Raw genomic sequence first — 21,133 nt, 5'->3', positions numbered from 1 at the left:
AAACAGCTGAAAAGGGCAGAAAAGAAAAATATGGAAAATAAATCTAAAAAAAAAAAAATTAACAAAATGTAGCTTTGTCAATAAAAATATCTACAATTTATAATGACACTTCAAGAGTTTACTGAAAGTTCATAAGCCATCTAAACAACATGACCAACACATACCAATCCATGTAAGCTTGCCATCTTTCTCCTAGGAGGAGATGGAGAGCAGCTGTTGAAGTTTGCTTTGTACTGTACCCCAACACAGTTCGAGAGCTTAGCGCCTCAACCATGACCGTGGCTGTATCTTCTCCCCTCATTCACGTGTATTATCACAAAGCCAAGAACTAACACTAGTGTCTGTAACAAAAGGCTTAAGCTTATGGTCACCCACACATCTCTAGCTGAAGTGGTTGGGCCACTTGACTTAGCTAGGAAAAAATCTAAGAGAAGCATGTAAACACAGCATAAGAAAAAGTCATATTTACTCTAATGTACTAATTACACAAAGTATTTTGGTTGCAAGAAAACCTTCTGTTTTGTCTGCTTTTGAATATTCAGCCTGCTGCAATGAGTCCCAAACTACTGGAATGGTGTGCTGCAAGCTTCCTTAGTATTCAGAAGGCCAGAGACACTTTTTTCACCCAACTATTTGACATATTTCCTAGATGCCTCCTCTATCGAATTACTCCATCACAAAATTTCAGGTTAACAGCCCTGCTGTGCCAGACTGTGATCATCATAACAAGCTCTGATCCCAAAGAAATTTTAGCAACTTCACCCACCCTCTCCAGCTCCTCACCAAGGCAATAACTGTCCAGCATGACTTTGCTTCCTTAAGCATATGAGATGAGGATAACAGGGCATGAAGAGTCCCTCAAATTTTACTGCTCTTTAAATGACAGAGAAGACACCACTTACCATTCAGAAAGCAAGACAGCCTTTGCTCATCTTTCTCCCACTTTCAATGTAACAGGTCTATCTACCCAGGCAAACAAGACGCCCACCTGCCAATCACTGACCTTGAGCCCTTGTCCCCTACACTCTCACATTAAAACAAAGTTTAGAGACTGCTACTGTGCAATGACCAAGTCAGTCCATTTGGTCACGTTGCCCTTTACCACATGACCCTTCCTGCTGAAGAATTTATCCTGAGAAGTGATACTCAATGTGCTGCAGTGACAGGTTCATCTGAGTGCGGTGCAGGATGACTGACCTTTAGGAGAAACAGAAATGAATACTCCAGATTAGACTGGGTCTAAGAAATGAGTAGGGGAGAAAGACTGTTCGTGTTGTGTATACAATCAGTCTCTTCTTCTAGCTAAAGATTTGGCTTCACAATTGTCTTAAATGAATTGAAAGGAAGGCTGACACTAGAAGGACCCTCTCTCTCATGGCACGTTCCTGAGCCTTCTCACACTAGTAGCAGCAACTGAACAACTGTATTTTGAGATGGGTTAGGAGTGACCTGCCTTTAGAGGGTTCCTCCCAACCAGCGAGCTTCCAGGCAGACTGGCTCTCTGAAATGCTGATCAGATGGCTGCATGGCCACTTGTGCCAATAGACGGGAGTTGATGGGAGCCTTCCAAAAGCAGAAGAGATTCAGACGACCAAACAGCACATGAAACACTGTCCTTATTAGAAGCTGTTGTAAAAGCTCTTTTGAATTCTGTTACTCAGCTTCAGTGCAGCTCACAATTTATAAAACGTCCTTAAAAAATAATTCAATTCCAGATGCATATTTTGATACACTTAAAATGCTATTTGGGAAGCCTTTTAAAGGAAAGAAGAAAAATATACATGGTCTATACAATCAGAAGGTTCACATACCAGGACACCTACTTCAGCTCAGTATATTCTATGACTCTACTGTGTGAACTAGCAAGCATGTAGATCTCAGCACCAATTCCACTAACTGGTAGAAAGGGAAAACTGTCACTTCAGGTGGGTAATGTGTTTTTATGTGGTGCTGCCCACAATCAGCATTTTCGCCCTTTTCTCCCTGGTGCTGAAGAGCTACATCCATCCTCTTGATAATTCTCTTGGGAAGGGAACAAGTGAAGGCTGGAAGAAAGCTAGCTCTAACTCCTCTCATTTTACCAGTAAAAACTGAGGAAAATGGTTACTTTTAAAATCTGAGGTTTTAAATTATTTCTTCCTTAGTGCAGCTAATTAACAAAAGAAGATGCATATGCTGCAGCTTCAGAAAGCATCCAATTCATTGCAAATGCATGTCACTACCATATAGTTACAAAGCAGGTCACCCATAACCATAAAACTAATTTTAAAAGAAACTTAAAGGAGAATGAGCTTTCCTCACATTTTGCTTCCATGCCATAAACACCAGATTAAAAAATAATCCTCCCTCATTAGAAGCTTTTAAAGAATCTAAAGCTCTCTGGAGCTGAGGCCCTGAACGTACACCTCTTCCCTAAGTCAGTGGAACACAGAGGCAGTTAGTTGTACCAGAAAACCACACTGCATCCCTATTTAATCAGGGATCCCTAATTAGAGTACCTGATTTGCAGAAATATCATTCCTGTAAAAATTGGTGAAGAATTTGCTTCCCCAGATTTCTCCAAGATGTTACTCATTTCTTAGCCATTTGTTAGGTTCAAGAGGAAGAGGATGTTTTATCAGTTTGAACCAGATATGAAAAAAGAAAACAATAAACAGCAGACTGACACTGGCAGTTAGCCAAACCTACCACAAGGAAGCAGATTCTCTCTCAAGCTCTTCTTCAGCAAAAAAGGGTTTCCAGTCTATTATTTCATGCATTAGAGAAGATGCTGCGTAGCTATAGTATCGTTGAATATGATTTATGGGCCAGCTGACACAGATAAAACTCAGCCCAGTCAAAACTGCAAAATTAAGTTAACAGGCACTAAAAGTCAGTCTTTCAAACAGAGCTTAACTTTTCCTATTAGTCTGCAACCAGCACCTTTTTTACTTCTGTAATCTAAGAAAATGCTAAGAGCACAGGGACATCATGGAGTCCAGCAGTTCAGCAAGCCAGTGTCACATTTGTAGGCAGATAAACCCTCCCACTTTGGGTTTTACCAGTATATTATAGGTATAGAAAATTAACAAAGTAAGAAGCATTTCAAAACAGTAGACCTGACACCCACATGGTAATTGTTTTAATCTGCCAGAATATGGTTTATATATTTGGACAAGCAGTGCCAAAAGCCATCAGATAAAGGGAATTTTAAGTTAGGAGTTGTGCACATCACATTACAAGAAAAAATGTACTTGTTTTTCTGTATATTTAAATTGAGATAAATGTTACCATCTTCTTATCTTCACACAGAACAAATAACCTGTTCAGGTTAAACACAACTGGCTTTGCATCATGCTACAAAACATCATTTACCTTGTAAAAACATGTTTAGCACATACACCTGCAAATTAACAAGTCCCCATTAAAGAGCAGAACGGAGCTACAAGCACTAGCAGGCAGCACAACACATGAACTGATGAACACATGGTGTCACCTATTTCTCAACACTGGCCAGAGGCAAGCCACTTTGGACAAAGAATGAGACTATTTAATGCTAAACATGGGGAACTGCTCCCCGGTGTCTTATTGTCCCATTACCTCAATAAACTCAAAAGAGATTAGCCAGGTTGTGGTTTTTTTAATCCATTTAAAAATCCATTCAAAAAATGAGTAACTTCGAGCTTATTCTTAAATATTACTCACTATCCCCTTTCTTAGGTACGGTTAACTTTGTGATGTAAATTTTGAGGCAGTGGGAGGGAACAGGCTGCTATAGGTTTATGTAAAAAAACAACCACAATGCACATTTAAGCTTATTTCCTTAAAGCTATTTAAGCAACAATATGCTTTCATCAGCAAATGCAAAACTTTTAAGTCTCTATGTCTTCAAAGAGTGAAACGATCTGAGTCACCTGCTCTCATGCTTACATAAACTGAGCAGAGGTCACTACCAGGGCTAGAGACACAGACAGAGCAAGCCATTTAAAGAATTGGCTGGGGTTTTTTTGCACAGTGTTTCTTTAAAAAACAGCCTTTAATTTTGGCTTGTTGGGTTTTTTTAAAGTTTAACCTGCAAGCCTGATAGCTCTTCTTCTATTGTTCACTCAAGTCTTTGGAGGGCTGTAACTGAAGAGTGGGTGGGGGTTCCAAATCTCAGTGAACACAGTCTAAATTACAAAGCACATGTATTTCTAAGACTTATTGACGGTTAAGGTCCATTTAAACACAAGAACACTTTTCAGAGCTCAAACTTTTTGATAAGACCTTCTGTACTGCCAGTGTATACATCGGGTTGTTAATGGGGGATGGGGTTCCAGTTGGTTTAATTTCTATCCTCCTCCGTATTTTGCTTTACCTTCAGATGCACAGACCTGTGCCCTGTGCAGTTCTCTGATCAGCACAGAAACTTCTAACACTACTACCAGACTTGAGCGATGCTCCGTTGGAGAGAGGAGCTCAGTTACCTTACATTTTATACCACCAGTGTGTTTCCAAGCAGAAAGATGACCTCCAGAAGCCCCAGCTTCCCAGAAACATAATCAGGTACTGCTTCTGACAGCACGTGCACAAAACTGGTAACTTCTACAACAGCTGGGACAACAGCAGTTCATCCCACGTCAGGTTTTGAGGCACCACCCGGAAAATCTAAATGCTTTTTCCATGGGCTCTTTGTGTTTGTTAACCTCAAAAGCAAAGCTATGACACGATCTAATTCAAATTGCAGGAAAACCAGAGAGGATATGTACTAACACACTGGCACTGAAAACAGCAGATGACTCTTTTTGTGAGCATACCCTCCGATCTAGGAAAACTTAAATCAGGCACAGCACTTAAATAACACTGTTTCAAATTCACATGGGATGCTTACAGATAAACACTCAGTTGTCTCAGCCCTCCAGCAGGCTCTGTTAACTGCTTTTAAAAGAATTAAATGAGTATCACAAAGTCCCGACAGCTGATTCTGCCTCATCTTTATAGAGATTGCTCAAAAACCCCTGAGTGCTAGGTAAACCACATGCAAAAGGAATCATATATCCCCACTTCAACGGTTTAGGCACCAGCCAGTGAGAAGCATTACTGGATTAAGCCAGAAGCCTCCTGTTGCCAAATGCTTTCAAAGATTGCTATCTGATACATTTCTAAGGTTTCTGATCCAGACAACAGTAAGTTCTTCTGTTCATGTTTTGTTACACCAACTAGCAACATCAGTCTTACTTACTACCTTACTGCACCCTATACCAGTGGGAAAATATCCACTTCCATTGTGGCTGTAAAAATCTATTGCAACATCACAACCCAATGAAATAAAAATGGACCAAAATGTTGGTATCAGAGGAAACACAGCGCCCTACTTTTTGCTTTGTGCCTAGCAATTCACTTAGCTCAGTGTCCTTGCACCATTTCATCTAGTCTTCCTCAATAAACTAGACAAAAACAGAAGCAAAAAGGGATATTATACCATCTATGATTATATGCCATAGATATGCTTGTCTATATATGTAACATATTAATGAAATGACAGTGAAGACTTTTTTTTATGTGACCTATCGGAACCTAAATGTTCTTCCCTTGAAATATTGATATTTGTTTTCAATGCACCTACTTCACCTGAAAACAAAAAAGAGGCAAACACTGGAGGTCTATTAAATATTAAATTAAGTAGTACCTGAAAAATTATAGGGTTGTACTTCATAAATGCTTGTAAGTAAACACAGTAATGTTTTATGCTTTTTAAGTAAGTACATATGCTCGCTGATCAACTGCACGCTCCAAGTATCTGCAGAAACACTAATATCCTCTCTGAGTATTCATGGGGGAATAAAAACAGTTCTAAATAAAGTTAAACATTCCAAAGGCAGGAAAGGCACACACAAGATTAGCTCATATTGTACTGATGAAAATCTGGACCAGAAATCAGAACACACCCATACAAAAAAACCCCACGTTTTACTAACAACTGCTCTGAACAGAATGAAACTAAAGCAAAGAGTGTAAAGGAAGAGAAAATTTAATCTTACTAACAGACATGTAAGCTTCCAGTTACATAACAACTCACATGAAGTTACAGATGTGTATTACTACATACAGATAACCAAAACGTTTTGGCTCAATTCTTAAATGCATAGTGTGGAGCCCAAATAAAGGGGGACTGCAATTTGAGGATCACAGCTCCCACTAGATTAAACCACAGCCAGCCAAAGAAGAGACCGTCATCCTTTAATTCAGCAATTAAGTGTGAGATATTACTAAGCAAAACTGGAATTTTAGTAAGAACTATCAAAGTACTTCTTTCTACTGATATATAAATTACAAGTTTAATAATCCTCCCCTGTGACTTGAAAAGGTTTCTTGTCCCAGCTGGAGAGAGTTGGTGGATTCATTACAGCTTGCTTATTGCGTTCTCTTGCTGTACTATTAAGATTCCAACAGAACTGAGTGTGTAGTGATATTAAAAAAAAATGCTCTTACTTGATTACCTCTCCTTCACATAGTAACATTCCCTTTTCCCTCACTGGAAGCTACTTTAAACTCCTAAATAATATATACTGAAGGCATTCCAAAATAGATCCTTAACAGAAGTACACCTGAATTAGACAGTTCTTAGAATTTTAAGTAAAGTTTAACTCTTACACAATCTTTAAAGTGTTTAAACATATTTTAATCAAAATATATTCCGGACAGCTAAAGGGAAAAAAACAAAAAAACCCAAAAAAAAATAAAAAAAAGAAAGAAGTGCTAGAATGTAGTTTAAAGTGTAAGTAGCTTTCATGCTAGGTTCAAAGGGCTGTACAGCTATGCTAGGCAGAACAGACACTGAAAAGCAGCCAGTATGAAAACCAAATTCACACAGAGAGAACCAAAAACCAGCAAAAATTAATTACAAAGGCAGAGAATGCACAAATAACGAAACCCAAATTTCAAACACCCCTTCTTCACAAGTAGGAATGCTGGGTCTTATTAGCATCAAATTAAGCATTTTTTCACTAGCAGACAAAACTGAAATCGTTAAAGGGAACAGATAGTTTGTTTAAACAATTCTTACCAGTACTAACACAGGACTCTCCACTTCTACTTCACAAGGACCTGCATCCTTACGCTGGTGTGGAGACTCTATAACAAGCTCTTTCTTAGGGTTTCTGTTTGTTCTTGCCTGCATTCTTTGATGGCAAATGAAAACAGCAGTAAAACCGTATGCTTTTTGGCACCAAAGTAATCAATGTGCCAGTGACCCAGTGAAAACAGTAGCTTTTTCCATGGCACAAGCAGCAGAAAGTACAAACTAGTCTAACTTCTCAGCTGCAGTTTGCTAAATCTGTCACGGTGGGAATGCCTGAGAGAGGAAGGCCAGCCCCTAAGCATGTTGTATTCCTCTGGAAACAAAAAAAAAATGAAAGGAAAAAAAGGTGGATCCATTTTAATGCCTTAAGGTTACAAGTCGAACACAAAAGAGAATGGGCATCTCTGAAATGACTATGTAAAACAAACCAAGTCTTTTACAGCACTTATAAAATCAAGGCTTCGATATTTTAAAATACTTTTATTGTAAGAATTACCCACTTACTGACTGCTCAGCCTCTTTAGGAGTATAAAACTGTGTTTGGGTGGGGTTTTTTACATTAATATCACTTACTCAGGTACTATTAACAGCAAGCCACTAGCCAAGGTACATTCTCCAGTACCAATGGCCCAAACATATGTTGTTCTTTCCTAGGGTTAGGGTGGGGGTGCTTCTTCTAATCTTAGTGCTGAATCCATGTTAAAAATTACATTAAGATCAAACTGTCTTCACTGTAAAAATCTTATATACTTTACAAAAATACTACTTTAAACGTAAAAAGCCTTCAACATTTAAGCACTTAACTCTAAAATTAAACTACCAGAATCCTCCAGTCTCTTTCCTCTCTTGTGCCAGCCACCTTGCTTCCTCTCTGCTGACAGTACAAAACATGGGGTCTGGGCGCACAGGGTGGGGAGCTGTGTCCCCCTGTGCTGTGAAGGTGCTTTCAGAAGCACCACCTGGCCTGGTGATTCAAGATTTCACAGTGCTTGGTGGTCAGTATCTTCAACATCAACTCATAATCCAGTTTCTTCTCCTACTGTAGCACTACTTCCAGCCACCGTTCAGCATACACTCACTTGCCAAACAAAAGGGAGCAATTTTTATGGGGACCATTTTTGTGCAACTCTTTAGTACAGCACAAAGCAATTCTGTATGCAACCTAGTTGAGATTTTTGGTAATTCTAGAAGGTTTGACTAACCCAGCTCCCCCACACAGTAGTTTTAGCATGTGACTGTATGCCAAATTCCTACTGAAAAAAGTGAACTGTGATGAACAGTTTTATCCAGGTTTTGAGAGGGGTATTTTGGGTTTCCCTTTAGGTTTTGTTTTTAACACTGATGAGTTGCAACTTTTAAGTGAACCAACCCCAGTGGCTGTGCTTACCAAGAAAAATACAACTGAGAGAAAGTTCAACTCCCTAGCAAAGCACATCCCTATTTTAGCCTCCCTGTCCACTGGAGCAACCAGACAGCTGTGGAAACTAAGCCACCACCTTCATTCAGTTCTCAACTCTGCTCCACTTCCTTGGACAGTTAATTATACCACTTCAATATAGCTGACATACTAAATTTAACTTGACATGAATTTTTATCTATTCTCTAATACAAGAGAAAGTCACCTTAATCTGCAGAAAGCAGATCGAGTTATGGAGAAGCTCAAATATCCTCTTTTATTGCTAGTATTTTTAAAGCAGCACAACTTCAGAAACAGTTTTCTTTCTTTTGTTCCTTACCTAACAAAATTTTACTATCCCTCTCTCTTCCCTTTCTCTTTGCTCTCACATCTGCTTAAGACACTCTTATTTCAGTTTACTTCAATCCTGAAACTGATTCTGACCAAGAGTTTGCCTATCTGATCCACAATGCAAGCACATTTCTAATGAGTGGATTATATAATAAAATTAACTTTGTGTTGGTTTTGGCTGGGATAGAGTTAGTTTTCTTCACAGTGGCTGGTATGGGGCTGTGTTTTGGATTGGTGCTGGAAACAGTGCTGATAACACAGGGATATTTTCATTATTGCCAAGCAGCACTTGCACAGGGCCAAGGCCTTTGCTGCTAATCCACCCCATCAGTGAGTGGGCTGGGTGTGCACAAGGATTTGGGAGGGGACACAGCCATGACAGCTAACACCAACTGACCAAAGGGATATCCCATACCATATGATTTCATGCTCAGCACATAAGAGGCTGGGGAAAGGAGGGGGGATGGCCTTTGATTTCCCAAAGTCACTGTCAGGTGTGATGGGAGCCCTGCTTTCCTGGGGATGGCTGAACACCTGCCTGCCTATGGGCAGTGGGGAATGGATTCCTTGTCTTGCTTTGCTTGTGTGTGCAGCTTTTGCTTTACCTATTGAACTGTATCTCAACCCACACATTTTTTTACTTCTGCTATCCCGATTCACTCCCCCATCCCACTGGGGAGGAGCGAGCAAGTGGCTGCATGGGGCTTAGATGCTTCCTATGGTTAAACCACAACAACCTATTAGTCAAGGCAATAATACTTTACTACGCTTTGGTCTTTTTCTCTAGGAAAAAAAAAGAGTTCACTGCATTAACATTTTAAGCAGTCCAATATAAACACTGAACTCCAGAAAACACCACTCTATAACACTTCTTTAAGAGTTAAGAAGGAAACTAGCAGTTTACTCAAATTTACAAAACCAGATCTTCCTGTGTAAATCAAGGTAGACAATAGTTCAAGAACATTTAGTTACACTTTTATTTTGCACCAACCCTCTTTGTATTCAGAAAACGGAAGTACAGAACAGCTTAGACTAAATTACACCATTACTTGAGGATGCAGCTGCCAAACAGGAATTTGTTTCATTGAGATGAGCTGCAATCATACTTAACTGCAACCAGAAATGCACAGCCTTATTATGTACAAAGCACTTGCAAAGACTCACACTAATAAAGACTTAAAAATATTACACACTTTAAATAGTATTTCTTCTGGTTATTTTGGCAAAGGATTCTAATTCTAACTACAACATTGTTTTATCCTGGTCAGGTACGTCTCTTGAATGCATCCAGATTAGTTGAATTCAGCATAAACATGACTTCCTCCATCATTCTCCCTATTTTTCTCAAAACTTGAAGGACAAAAAGAAAGCCAACAATTCAACACTTTCATAACATCAGTTGAAAAATACAGAAGGTGGGGAGTTTTTACCCTCCTGAATGGTTAATGTAATTTCTAGCTTTCATTTCATTAACACACATGTACCATTAGAGGAGGTTCTTTTATTTAACAACAACAACAGCGTGAAGCAGTACCTCCGGAGCTATATCCTGCATGAAATAGACCTTAATTGCTAAATTGATGTACATTTCCTACATTTATTTTCTGCTGAGGACTTAGTGATTATCTCAATAATCTAATTCATTTAAAAAAAAAAAACCTTAGAGGGGAAAAAAAAAAAAGGAGAGACACTCAGGCACTACACAGTCAAAAGACGTAAATTCCTTTAATAAAGAGATGTATTAAAAATTTTAGCAATAACACATTGGGATTCAAAAAGTGTAAGATTAATAACAGGACTATGACATGGTGAAAATTTAGCATCTTGTTACATGACCTGTAGTTTAAAACTATTTCACTTTTATCAGGCAGTTTACCTGAATAAAGACCACAGAAAATCTGGGAAAACAACGCACATACAAAAAGAATGTCACTGTACAAAAGTTACTCGTCTGCATTTCCAACATGTCTCCCAAAATTGCAGGAAATTACTGGCTACACAGACTTGCTACAGGCTTGGGGCAGAGTGGCTGGAAAGCTGCCTGGCAGAGAGGGAGGTGGGGGTGTTGGTTGACTGCCAACTGAACATGAGCCAGCAGTGTGCCCAGGTGGCCAAGGCGGCCAACAGCATCCTGGCCTGTGTCAGGAATAGTGTGGCCAGCAGGACCAGGGAGGTGACTGTGTCCCTGTACCCAGCACTAGTGAGACCACAGCATGAGTACTGCATTCAGTTTTGGACCCCTCACTACAGAAAAGACACTGAGGTGCTGGAGTGTGTCCAGAGAAGGGCAGCGAGGGTGATGAAGGGTCTGGAGAATAAATGTTATGAGAAGCAGCGGAGGGAACTGGGGCTGTTTAGTCTGGAGAAGAGGAGGCTGAGGGGAGATCTAATTGCTCTCTACAACTACCTGAAAGGAGGCTGTGGAGAGGTGGCAGCTGACCTTTTCTCCCTAGTGACAAGTGACAGGACAAGACAAAATGACAAAGTTACACAAGTTTAGATTGGATGTTAGGAAAAACTTCCTCAGAGAGAGGGTTGTCAGGCATTGGAACTGCTGCCCAGGGAATGGTGCAGTCTCCATCCCTGGAAGCTTTCAACAGACGGTTAGATGTGGTGTTGAGGGATATGGATTAGTAGTGGGTGGCAGGTTAGAGTGATGGTTGGACTTGATGATCTAAAGGTTCCCTTCCAACCAAGACAGTTATATGATTTATGTGGAAAATAATGCAGATGATTATGGAAACAAGCATTTCATTTTTTTTCTAAACACAGTGGCTTGAATGACTTTTAACAGTACTTTTTATATTACTTCCAATAGCCAAATAGTTGGCTCTCTTCCTGTATCACCTTAAGGCATTACCCAGGCAATTACAAAATTACATAGGTAAAAACGTTCTCAGTCAGTACTCCCAGCATACCTCAGTGATTCATCCAGCAAATCTGCTGCCTGGAAGACAAGTTTCCCACATCCACCCTCTTACTCCTTCAAATCACTTTTCACCCCAAGAGCTTGCTTTCCTAATTCACATATCAGGAGTGGTAACAGAGGAACAGGCAGCATGTGAGAACTTCCTCTAAGCTTTAATGAAAGAAAGGATGACAACCCAGCCCTGCTGTAGGAACAGGCTAAAACCTGCTAAGTTTAATGGCACTTCTTTTGCTCCAGCTCCCATTTACGCATCAAGATCACTAACCCAGTTGAGTGGTCTGTATCAGCATTGACTAAATCAACCAGCTATAATTAAGAGTTACCAAACTTGTGTCTGTTGGCTGTTCTAGGAAAAGAACTGTTGATTAACCTGTGGCAACTGGGTGGCAGAGGGAAGGAAGGAATAATCATGCTGTAGGTTTGCACATCCTGTATCACAGGGACACAGAAGGGTCAGGGTTGGAAGGGACCTCTCAAGATCACCTAGTCCAACCCCCCTGCCAGAGCAGGATCACCTCAAGCAGGCTGCACAGCACAGCACAGCATCCAAACAGGTTTTGAAGACAGAGGCTCCACAATCTCTCTGGGCAGCATGTCCCAGTGCTCTGCCACCCCCACAGTAAAGAAGTTGCTCCTCATGTTTAGGTGGAACTTCCTATATTCAAGTTCGTGCTCATTGCTTCTTGTCCTGTCACTGGGCACCACAGAAAAACTCATCCAAAAAATATGCAAAACCAGAAGGATTTGACAACATAATTTACTAAACCCCTACATCTGTTCTCTACTCATCTGTAGCTCTAAATCCCCCACCAAGTTACAGCATCTCTTAAGAAATATCTTTCAAAAACAAGAAGGATGATAACTGGACGGGTTTTGATGCTTTGTTTTGTTGAGATTTAGGTTGGTGGGATTTTTTTGTTGGTTGGGTTTTGTTTTTTTTTTGGTTGGGCTGAGTTTTTCAGGCAGCAACTCCTACAAAAACATGAATACACTATAGCAGAATGACAAGCATCATACAAGAATAACAAGGCCAATACTTCTTACTCTCATCTGCTAGAGATTCCAGCACTGCCCTCCCACACCTGGCAGCCTACCCTGCAGCTGTATTAAAGGCATAACTTCTCACACAATAGTGAAGACTCAGTGCTGCAGCTATACATGTCTTAATACTGCCAAGTTTCCTAAGTGACCAACAGACAGAGAAAGGAAAGAGAGAAAAAGAGAAAGAAGAGAAGCTTGAGACACAGATATGAACGTGCTGTGTATTAGGTGCATCTTGATGTTGTAAACACTGTAACTAAAATATTCCCATTTCACTGACTTTCCTCAGTAAAGCAAGAATTAAGCCCATTCTGGAATAGGTAAAAATCACATTCCCTTTTTGGAAGGGCATTCTCTTTATATCAAAATGAATCATACAAATCTCAAATTTTCTATTACGGTTAAAATTATTCTCAAATCATTATTTTTAGGGAGAGAGCAAAGTAGCTTGGATAGGACAAAGATGTTGAGGCACCACATAGAAGAGCTCTCTATCATAAGTAGGATGCATTGATGAAAAAAAGATAACACCAATGTACAGGTCTCTATTACTACTTAAGAATCTGGATGCAATACTGATCTCTCTGTTTTATTGGCAACAAATTTAAATGATTCTTCCAGCCAGTGCCTCTATTGGGTCCATAATGGTTTTGTATAATACATTTTTTAAAATAATTTTTATTGTATGGAATAGCATTTCGCTGAAGTTGCTGACACCAAGATGGCATATCTCATTAACATCACTCAGCTAGACTTTACTATCCTTCAGATGAGATACAGTACCTTAGTCTGGACACTCTTACCTTATGACAAATACATACTAAAAAAAAATAATTAAATGACAGTGGAGCTGAGCAAAATATAGATTAATTTAAATCTTGTCCACATCATGCTTTTGCATACTGTTACATATGAAGTATCAATTTAAGGTCCACTTGCTTGACTCACTGGTGACTGATTCATTTAATTCTATTTTAGTAGTTATCTGTTTTCAGGGAAAAACCTGGCTTCCTTCTGGACCCAGTGGGAGATGGAAATCAGAAGATAAAAAAAGAACGTACAATTTAGCCAGGATAGGAGAATTCAAGATTAGGACCATACTTCTGCTAAAGGATTTAACTATTGTTCTGACATAGCTCCCTGTAGACAGAACATGTACAAACAGACTGACTGTGAGAACAGTATTGGGCAAAAGACAGGGTTTTTCCTTCCTGGACACTACCTTACAATTATCAGAAACAAATAGGACTGCACAGACACCAAAGTAAAGAAAATAGCGACTTACAGTCTCAACTCTGAAGATCTCTCAAGCTGAAGCAGTTATGTGTCAAGTGAGTCTGAGGTAGGGTGTCTTACTTTTTGCAGGAGCGATTTCCTCCTTGAGAAAAGACTGTTAATTCACCTCTGCCCTTGGGCTAATGTTAGAGTGCACTCTGACTTGCCTCTAAACTGAAATACAAACCTGTCTTGAACTTCACACTGTCGAGTTCCACCAAACAAGGACACTGCAAGAGTTAGTCACTGGCTCACAGTTTTACTTTAACTGCATTTAATTCAATGACCAAATAGAATACCTGCATCTGTCTATGATTTAAATGAGCATTTCAGGCTGGTCAGTAAAGCAGGTAGAAGGAATTATTAATCAGAAAGGAAGAGCAGAGAAGTCAACTCCGTTCTATGCATTCAACTAAGTGTAGACTGGTCTTCAAAGCAGCACCCACACAGCTTCCATCCTAGAAGTCTTCTTGCCATTCCTTGAGATCATAATAAGGTTTTAACATCACTTGTTTAGTGGTCTAGTTTGTGGGGGTTCTTTCTAATGCCAGATATCTTACTTGCTTTCAAAGCAGGATATCCAGCTCCTTCAATACACCCTGCAGCTACATACAAAGGGAATGCATTTTATACCTGGGTGCAACCAAATGCCATGTTTTTGGGGTCAAATATCTTTCTGTGTTAGTCCAACCTGTATTGTCATAGACAAACAACAGCTTATGCACATTGGCTTGACCAACTATCCTCAGATTTCATCCTCAGCCTTAAATAATTATTCCTGAAGATACAATGTTTAATCTTATCTCTGTAGGCCAGTGCACCAAGTGCCTGCCAACCTACTGATGATCCTCTCGTGTATCTTTCAAAGAAGTATATTTGTTACAAGAACTACCTGTACTATGGATTTAGTGAACTCGTGCTGCAAGATACCCAAGATGGGCATTCCAGCAGTCTTCCCAAAGGAGTCTAATGAAAGGTCAGAACAAAAATACGCCTACAGTAACCACTAGGAGATTTAGCCAAAGCTACAAGCCAGCACTTAAGACACCAGGTTTTTATTAAAGGAGATAAAAGTAGTAATCCGATTCAAGTGACCCATGAAAACAACGCAACAGTTACCTGCTGTACTCATAATTGCCTATTTATTCCTTATTAAGAGCCATAATGAGGTCTAATGCTCCAGTTGCTGGTGAATAAAAGCCACTTGTAACACAATTACAAGCTGAAGCAAGTTATGAGTGTGAAGTAACTGGCTAAGCTGTACGAGTTATCCACACACCATTAGAAAATTGCTGCATAAGCTGTTTAAGCACATCAAAAAAACCAATTTCCACCCAGCAGAATTACTTCCTTAGAATTCTCTTTCTGTATTTCTACAAAACTTCTACTTTAAATAAACATGTCAATATCAACTTGTTAATTCAGACAGCAAGAACAGGTCTTAATATAAAGCCTTTTAATAAATGAACATTTTAAGTTTTATTTTAACACGTCGCATGTTTAACCAAGAAAAGGGTTTTTTGATAAAATCAGGCACATGTAATTTCATATTATTCTGAAATCAAAATATTTGCAACTTGAATGTCTCCTGTGGAGTTACTTCCAAAATGACATAGCTCGCTGCTGTCATTCATTTTCCCATATGCACAGACTTTGGTGTATCTTAAAGGTGTCAGTTTGTTAATAAACCAAGTGACTCATGAGTGGCACAGAAAAAGCACTCGCACAAAATCTCAGTGACATCCCATGATGACGTTGCTGTCAAGTTAGCAGGTTGCACAGGCTGAGAAACTGAAGTTGCTAAAATACAAGGTTAATGGTTCTGTTATCCAGCGGATACCTAAATCTGTCCTAATAAGATCTGGACATACATTATTTCAAAATGCCCCTGCATTTCTTCTCAGAAGTTGTGCAAGCGTTAATTAAGTAACAGTTACTCAAATTAAGGATCTTTTCCACAGACTTAATAAATGAAAACATTGTTTAAAAGTTTTAGGCCACATCTTGTACGTGCTACAGCTACTAAACCACCTTACGCCGCTTCACCAAACTGCAAGGACCTAAAGCTTAATAAGAGAAATGGCAGAGCTGAGAAGGCCGTTAGAAGCAAACTGGGCAGAAAAGATTTCAAGCATGGAAAAAACCCAAAACAAGTTGCTTTCTGCAATTTTCAGACAAATATAAAGAAAAAAAAAATCATGAATTTCTTTCAGCCAAGTCTGTGTCACGTTAGAATTTTTCTAGCTCCTCCATGGGCATTAACATCACGCTCACCTAGCCTCTCCCGTCAGTGAATGCTTCAAGGGCCTTACTAGCAAACCCAAACTTGTAGAACACTGTTAACTTTACTGTCACCACATCATTCTCCCTTGCTAATTTTCCTTTTTTTTTGCTCGCCACTTGCAACAGCTGTTTAGGCCCTAAGCCATACACAGTAACACTTCACTCTTAGTCACTGGTTATACAATGGTTACCATAAAAAAAAAAAAACAACAAAACCAAACCCAAGAATTTGAATATAAAAATAAAGGGCATGAAAAATCCCTCTTAACTCTAAGATACTGCACAGAACACCCCGAGAACAGATTTTTAAAAAGCAGTAGGAAAAACAACATAAAGTGACACAGATGAAACACACAAGCTGATGTTTTGAAACTGCATCCAAAATCAAGTAAATTAGAATGTTTTCTGAATAATTGCAGAAAATAAATATGCCCTAGGTGGATGTTTGGGGAAAATATATTTTTATTAATTTTGATGCAACTTCTAATAGCATCTCAAGCTAAATTTGTAAAATTTTACTAAAATATTGATTTTTACCCATGTGAACCTCAAGACCCTATGAGATCCTGTGTTCTAGCAAGACAGTAAATGTGACAGGCTAGAAATGATCCCAAAGATAAGCTGTAGCATTTTCATTGCAAGTTTGAACGTCAACAGATGGACAGAAATAAACTGTACTCCTGAGAAGACACTGTTACACAGGCCTCATTTTATCTTACCTTCCAAGTGACCAAAAGAACAGACTAAACTTTAGACAGAGCCTCCTGACCTCAGGATTACAGGATAAATAAGAAAAATGTATGCTAAATCAACTAGGTTACCTCCTTGTTTCTTCACAGAACAGATTTTTCCTTCAAGAAGTCCTGCTTCCTGAGAGCTTTCTGTTCACAGGAAATGTTCACAGATTTTCAACACCAATTTTGCAAGAGAATCGATGTATTCTTAAATTGAAGGACTCCCTGGTATCCACCGGTGTCTTGACAACAGCTCTATATCAAGCAAGTGATCTTTGATCCAGAATAGTTAGATAGACCAGATAGCAGGTACAGCCAAAAAAAAACCCAGCCAAAGGCAGAGGTGAGAAGTTGCAGTTCAAAAATGTGTTACAGCACAAACACATGGGTGAGTCATACACCCACGGCTGCATCTGTTGCAACAACCACCAAAGAAAATACAGGGAAATGACACAATGCTGCTCTCTTTTGGCCTTGGCCTTACAGCTTCTCTTCAGAGAAGAGCATTCCTGTAGTCTTCACCTCCCTGCATGGCCTCTCAGTGAGAAGGTGATTAGGCCCTAAACCATACAGTAACACTTCACTCTTAGACAGTCACTGGTTATACAATAGTTACCCCCTCTGAAAGCCACCCTTTCAGAGGAGGAAGAGCTGGCCAAATTAGCTTTTATAGCAGAGAGTACAAAAATTACATCATTTAAGAGTTCTATGTATATACTTCGACAAGTTCCATAAAATCACATGTAACTCTTGCCAGGACAGCAGTATCTTTCCCCCTCTTCCCCCTCCTCATTGAATCCTGCTTTCCACTCTGCAGGGCTGAATCAGTAGTAACTGATGCCCAGCCTCTGGCAATGCCTCAGGAAGCAATAGCCAGTGTCAGCTCCACGTGTGACCTTTTAATAAAGTCCATGTCCTCGCCCCCACCTTTTTTTTTCCTTGGTAAAATTCTGGCTTTTGTCTTTACGGACTACATGACAGTGAGCAGATGTCATTCTGACTCCCCAATTCCACACACTCTTCCATATTAACCTTTGAGTGTTTATCCCAGAAAGAAACTTATCTTGACCCACTACATCTAGTTAAACCAAGTTGACGAAGCCATATAGGTAAATAAAAAGTAAATAATAAACACACACCCATACATACCCCCACCCATATAATTATTTAAAAGCAGCTGGATTTTTTTGAGTTTAAAAAAACCCCAAACCTAAGTGACAGATGTGGAACTTTGGTTGTAAACAGCAGACTAAGAATATTTTCTGCCTAATCCTGCCAGTTTGCAAACCAATCTGTAGGGCTACATTAAAGAAAAATTCTTACTCGAACAATACCACAAGAAACAAAGGGGGGGGGGGGGGGGAATCCCTACAAAAAGTTTTCACTGCAAACTCCAAGTTACTTTAAAAAAAAGGGAAAAAAATTAATGAAAGTGTTTCTTTGCTCACTTATCTAACCACAAGTAGAATTTAGGGTCAGGAAAGATGTTAGGTCTTAAAACCAGTGCAGTACAAAAGTTATTGAAAGTATTCATTGTTCAGAGGAGTTAGCAAGCATCTAATAACAATCTGTAGGAGACTAACTTTAAAATGGCTAACAGTGTAAAAAGGCTTCTAATACCTAGAGGAAGCCATTTTATTTTTAAAAACAAACCATATTACGAGTTTATAAAATGCAATACTATCACCAAGGGTAATATACAGTAAGTTACAATGTTTATTTTGAAGACAGTTCAGACTATTTTGTATTCTTTCCTGAAAGCTTACATGTGTGCATCCATGTATATAAATATACATCATATACCTGTGTGTGGGCATATATGTACACACAGAGAGGCATGTATAAATACACATATATACACATACGGATACATACGTGCATACATACCCTCCTTTTTTTCCCCCTGTATTTGAGTTCAGAAAGAAAGGATCTGAACAGCATAAAGACAACAAAGCTCTGGGAAATTTCTAAAGGCTTCCTGTAACTGCAATTGCACAGCGTGGGTATGCCAGCAGGCACTACAGGCTTGTCAAAATCCGTCCAGTTATTTCAGCGTACCACACCCCTCCCATTCCAACTACCTCGCCAGTGACAAAGCAATTAACAAGTAACCCCAAATTATTTAAAATAAATATTTAAATCCTTAGCTGGCCTAATTTTGAAGCAAATGGTGCACTTTAGCTATTGCAATTCCACCCCCTCAAGCCTAAATGCAATACATCTGATGCACGAATGCGTCATTAACCTGGGGGGGTACAAAGAAGACAGTCTCACTTTATAACATGTTTTCTTTGCATCAGGCAACAGCTAAAAAAGCCGTTGAGAACAAAGTAAAGCAGGTTCAAAAAATAGTTAATACTCCCTTTAGTATTTTTTTTTCCTTCTAGAAATCTCCTGCATCCCTTTCAGTAAGTTAAACAGGAATAGAATAGACTCAGGGGAGAAAAAAACCGCACAAACGTACTCGAATCCACCCGAAAACAAATAAACCTTAAATCCGGGATTTCTGTGTTCCCAACAATGCATTCCTTAGTTTTTCCAAATAACATAATCATCTGTTGTTCTTCAATTAAGTGCCAAATACATTCCAAGAGTATTTTTAGCAAGATCTAACAGCAGACAATCTTCTCTAACAATACTGTTTCTGAAGTGCAAATTCTTGAGAGCTATCAATGCACACACATCTAAAGGAGGTACCGACTGTGAGCCTGAGCTTTAACATCACAGTTGCATGCACACGTGTATTACATGCCACATACATGCACGAGCATCCTACAGTATCAAGACAATGCGTATTCATATCCTGTACCCAGCAGATGTTAAACAAACACGGAGTCCCAGTTTTAGTTTAGCCTTCAATTAGCAGATAAAATTATTAATGAAACAAGTTTGTATTTACCAGGCATGAATGAATCAATATTCCTGAATCTTCATCTGGCAAGCTGAATGCTGTGTATTCAAGGGCATTGTTTTCCCCTTGCTGTTTGCAAATATAACCACAGTTTCTCTCAAAAACTGTACGGATGCCTTTAAAAAGCACCACACTTGTAGTGCAACCCATTCCCACTCTGTTGAATTTTGCATTTCTAGCAGCCCCGGTTGCATTTGCAGAATGTCTTCTTCCTTAGCTCCACTCGAATCATCTTCCTCTGCCTCACAGAAATATCTCTTTGCACAATCTTCATTATGTCCAACATTTAGTACGTTCCTTGACTAGAAACCATCAGCTACTGAAATGTAATCCTATTTGCTTAAGCCAAGCACTGCCAAAAAAAATCGAGCCGCTGAAGGCAAAAAAAATCAGAGGGTGATGAAAAGCAAGGGATACCTCCACTGTAGAAGATAGGAGGCTTTCAGCATGTGCTATACTCCGCAAGAGAGATGAAAAGATATTCCGGGGAGTCAGGGAAAGAGCTCCTGTATTTCAGAGATCCTTAGAACATAATCAAAGATGAAAGGAAACTGCAAAGATACTGCTGCAGTTTCTGCTGCCAGCCACAAAGAATCCTCATCTGCTGCAAGAAAGCACTCTCCCAGAATGCCTAGCACAGAGTTCGTACTGGCAAACATTTCTTTGCTTGACCTATATGTGCTTTTTAGTGTTTAAAACAAGAAAAAAATCCTTTAAAACTCAAAATATGAGGGGAAAATCCTAAAATCACTGCTGCTATTGATAAAATGACCATGCTACACAAACTTACTTCGATTAAATCTGTATGTTATCAGCATGCTATTATCAGTTCAGGCAAACCACCGGGGAGATGAAGGCTGCCTTTACTTTTTCCTTTCTTCCTCACGTGCAAAGTGATCAGCCAATTCCCACCTGCCAGAAACTGGCTATCTGGTCCTTGATCCCAAACAGTCAATGCTCATTAAAAAAAGATTTTTAAAAAGGAAAAAGAGAACACAGCTGAGTATCCAGTTCAGATCAACATTCACATCTAAAACAAAAATACAGAATGAAATTTTAAATACACAAATTTTTCAGGTTTAGAGTGAATCACACCTGTACTGATTGAATTTGTAACTACAGGACTCTCCTCCACATACCGCACTGGTATCTATTCTACAAGAATATAAACATA

The 21,133-nt window shown here is 39.3% G+C and overlaps 1 protein-coding gene across 1 annotated transcript in view; it reads right to left on the bottom strand.

The window, feature by feature from the left end:
* Positions 1-20,109, bottom strand: part of DOCK9 (dedicator of cytokinesis 9) — a gene marked incomplete at its 5' end in the record, with an annotated part of 115,120 nt that extends 95,011 nt beyond the window's left edge. The window contains one exon of the mRNA XM_084269813.1: positions 19,948-20,109. Coding sequence (XP_084125939.1) covers positions 19,948-20,109 — 162 coding nt within the window. The remainder of the gene's footprint in view (positions 1-19,947) is intronic.
* Positions 20,110-21,133: the final 1,024 nt, after the last annotated feature.

Source organism: Gallinula chloropus (genome assembly GCF_964237585.1).
Source record: "Gallinula chloropus genome assembly, chromosome: 1".
Classification (NCBI taxonomy): Eukaryota; Metazoa; Chordata; class Aves; order Gruiformes; family Rallidae; genus Gallinula; species Gallinula chloropus.
The sequence above is the reverse complement of the archived record's forward strand: the minus strand, read 5'-3'. Positions and strand labels throughout refer to the sequence as shown.